At 54.1% G+C, this 3,691-nt stretch overlaps 1 protein-coding gene across 1 annotated transcript in view; it reads left to right on the top strand.

Moving 5' to 3' along the window:
* The window catches only part of TSKS (testis specific serine kinase substrate), a 20,045-nt gene that overhangs the window by 12,368 nt on the left and 3,986 nt on the right, over nt 1-3,691 (top strand). Inside the window, exons 2-5 of the mRNA XM_007943019.2 lie at nt 1,556-1,651; nt 1,818-1,901; nt 2,217-2,300; nt 2,893-3,179. Coding sequence (XP_007941210.1) covers nt 1,556-1,651; nt 1,818-1,901; nt 2,217-2,300; nt 2,893-3,179 — 551 coding nt within the window. The remainder of the gene's footprint in view (nt 1-1,555; nt 1,652-1,817; nt 1,902-2,216; nt 2,301-2,892; nt 3,180-3,691) is intronic.

The following is a 3,691-nucleotide window of genomic DNA, read 5'->3' as shown; positions in this document are numbered from 1 at the left end:
TGTGTGTGTCTCTTTATGGCAAGAAAGGAAAGGACATGTGTTTTAAGAGTTGATGTTATATATGTCTGTGGACCCCAAAAGGTATTTCTCTTAGTTTTTGGCTGAGACCCCCCTTCATCCCTTAACTGCCTGAACTTCCTCCCATTGTTGTTAGGTGCCATCAACTTGCTTTCACCTCATAGTGACGCCATATGTTATAGAGTGGAACTGCCCCATATGGTTTTCTAGGCTGTAGTCTTTTCAGAAGAGAGCTTGGTGGTGCAGTGCCTAAGGTATTTGCCTGCTATCCAGCAGGTTGGTGGTTCAAACCCACCAGCCCCTCCACAGAGCAAAAATGGGGCAATCTACTTCTGTAAAGATTTACTGCCCTGGGGACATCAAGCTCAATTGGCATAACATACTACACAAAATATTGTTCCACCTCCTACTTTGGCGAGTAGTGACTGGGATCTTTAAAGCTTGCAAGCAGCCATCTAGATGCAACAATGGGTCTCTCCTCATCCAGAGCAATGAAGAATGAAGAAAACCCCAAATTCATGAAAACAATTAGTCCTAGCGACTGGTACACCATCTGATCTGCAGCCTATACAACTATGAGACCAGAACTAGATGGTGCCTGGCTACCACTGTCAACCACTGGGAGGGGGATCTATGTAGGAGATCCTGGATAGAGAGGGAGAGCAATGTGGAACAAAACTGAAAATCATTTGGGAAAAAAAAGGAGGGGGACCAGGTTTGCTGGTCCAATAGAGCCTGGTGGAACCACTGAGCCTATGGCCCCTAGCTGTCCTTCAGGTCTGGAATTGAACCCACACCTGTGGCTTCCAGCCAAGCAAAAGACAGGCATATGAGTTGACACTTACCTGAGGTAGATACACTCCTTGGAGAAAACAATCATGGGAGATAGAAGGGCTCTGTGTGCACAGGGAGACAGCTCAGGGGGCAGGAGTGCATGGAGGCACGGACACAGGGAAGAGGTAACTATCGGGAGGAAGTGGGAGGAGAGCTGTTGCACTGTGGGAAATTGTGGTCAATGTCATGAGACAAAGTGTATGTGAGTTGTTGTATGGAAAGTGAATTTGCTCTGCAAATTTTCACCCAAATCACACACACACACACACACACACAAAGATTTACCGCCACTTTGAAAACCCAGTGAGGGTCGCTCTGAGTCAGAATCAATTTGATGGCCGTGAGTTTGGTTAGTCTTTATGGAAACACATGTCCAGCTCTTTCTCCCTCACAGCTGCTGAGTAAGTTTGAACCGTCCACCCTTCAGTTAGCATCCGAGTGCTTAACTGTTGCACCACCAGGGCTCTTTACCTGCCTCCCACATCCTCATTTATCTCAGCGCCCACCACACAGAAGTTGAGGCCACCCCCCGATTTCATGGAGTAGGAACACCACCAAGAACCAAGGAGGCATGCCCCTTGCCATAAATCACACTGCGAGCCACTCAAGACGCAAACCTCCCCTCTCAGTTCTAGAGTTTTCCTCACGGTTGGGGCTTGCCCCCTCACACCTACTGATCCACCTGTCTCCCCTTCCTCCCCAGAACGGGGTCAACAGTGGATTGGTCCGCGCCAAGGACTCCATCACCAGCTTGAAGGAGAAGACCACCCGCGTTAACCAGGACGTGCAATCACTGCAGGTGTGACGACGCCCTCCCACCCCCACTACCTCTTCTTCCTCTTAGAGGTCGCCTCCAACGCAATGCATCCATAACCCCGTTAGGGAAATGGAGTTACGCAGCTCCACCTCCCCACGAAACACCGCCCCCTTGTGGTCCGGGTTAACCCCTCTTTCCCTCCACTCAGAGCGAGTGCTCGGTGCTTAGTGAGAATCTGGAGAGAAGACGTCAAGAGGCAGAAGAACTGGAGGGTTACTGTAATCAACTCAAGGTGGGCCACTCAGGGGCAGGAGTGGGGGAACGGAGTGGTAGCAGGGGGAGCGCGGAGGGGCGTGGGGAGGAGGAGGCTGAGTGGATCTGAGAGCCATGGGAACAAACGGAACGCTAGCAGTCAGTGCTGGCTAAGGAGAAAGCACCCTGTTAGCCAAGGGAAGCGGCTGGCAGAGAGAAAGACGGAAGTTAAGGAAGAAGTGGGCGTGTCTTGTGTTTCCGGGGGTGGAGCCTGTATGGAAATAGCGCAGCTAGCGGGCAGCAGGCAGAACTGGAAATGGGAAGGCAGGGCCCCCACCCTGGTGTCCTGACTCAGGAGAACTGCCGGAAGGTGACCCGGTCAGTGGAAGATGCGGAAATCAAAACCAATGTCCTGAAGCAGAATTCTGCCCTGCTGGAGGTAAGGGGGGGTGTCCTAGGTTTTGGGAGAGGGGGTTGGAGGCATGAGGGACTTAAGGTAGACACCAATGGGACTTCCTGCCCTGCCACCACCACTACATGGCGCCGGCGTGTTTACAGTCAGGTTTACATTCTATTATGAAGGATTCAAGTCAGGCTTCCGGTGGAACTTGAACTCACAGACGGAGAACTGTCCCAGTCTGTTTCCAGAGAGGAGGGCACTGTGTTTCTAGTGGGAATATCAGTCCTGCCCACGCGTCCACTCATTGTCTGACAGCAGCCTTGGTGGTTTTTTCCTAAGCAAGTGGGACTGGACTTTGTCACCTTGAAGGATTGGAGTTAGAACGGAGGGCTGGTTGGAGACATGAAGGCAGACAGACATTCTAGGGTTAAAGCCATTTGGACTCCAGTTAGACTTCAAATAGGACGTCCCCTCCCTAACGACAGCTAGAAGGAACCCATTCTGACTAAAAGAGGGACCTCCCAACATTTACTCGCCAATCTTGGGGATTCATTGGCCAAGTCTGGGGGTAGAGGTGGTGGCAGCAGGCAGGGGGCTGGACGCCGTGACCCCGCCCTCCACCCCCGCCCAGGAGAAGCTTCGATATCTCCAGCAGCAACTGCAAGATGAGACACCGTGGAGGCAGGAGGCCGAGTTGCAGGATTTGGAGCAGAAGCTGGAGGCAGGCCTCTCCCGGCAAGGCCTGGGAAACGCCGCTGTGCCCCCGGGCTGCTCGGCTCCCCCAGGGAACCCGGATGAACCCCAGCGGCCTCGCAGCGTGACCTCCTGCGGCTGGGGAATAATGCCCCGAGCAAGGGAGCGCCCCCTTGCGAGAGAACAGGAGTTGGAGAAAGTCTCCGCGGGCCTAGAGGAATTAAGGTGGGCGGGACCCAGGGGGTGGAGCCTATGGAAGCTGAGGGGCGGGGCGCAGGGGTGGAGCCTAGTGGGTGGGGCCCAGGGGTGGAGCTTTGAGTATCCGAGGGCACAGGGACCCGGGAGTTAGACCCAAGGAATTAAGGAGGTGAGACCCAAAGGGTAAAGCCTCACGAAACTGAGGAGGCAGGACCCAGGGGACTAAACCATGAGTAGCTGAGATGGGTGAGACCCCAAGGTGGTGGAGTCTATAGGAGGAGAGGGGCGGGAAGCAGAAGTTGAGCCTCTTGTAGCTGAGGGGGCGGGGCCGGGGGTGGAGTCTCAAATGGCAGAGAGGCGAGACCTAGAGGTGGAGTTAGGGAGCGGAACCCCGTGGGCGGGACACGGTGGTGGTGGTTGTTATGTGCCGTTGAGTCGGCCCCTACTCATAGCGACCCCTCCTTGGGTTTCCAAGGCAGTATCACTACGGAAGTAGGATTGCCCAACCTTCCTTCTGAGGAGTGGCTGGTGGGTTTGAA

The sequence above is a fragment of the Orycteropus afer genome, unplaced genomic scaffold (genome assembly GCF_000298275.1).
Source record: "Orycteropus afer afer isolate SDZICR_OR568_19922 unplaced genomic scaffold, OryAfe1.0 scaffold00099, whole genome shotgun sequence".
Lineage (NCBI taxonomy): Eukaryota > Metazoa > Chordata > Mammalia > Tubulidentata > Orycteropodidae > Orycteropus > Orycteropus afer.
Note: the sequence above shows the minus strand (reverse complement) of the source record. Positions and strands in the feature narration are given on the sequence as shown.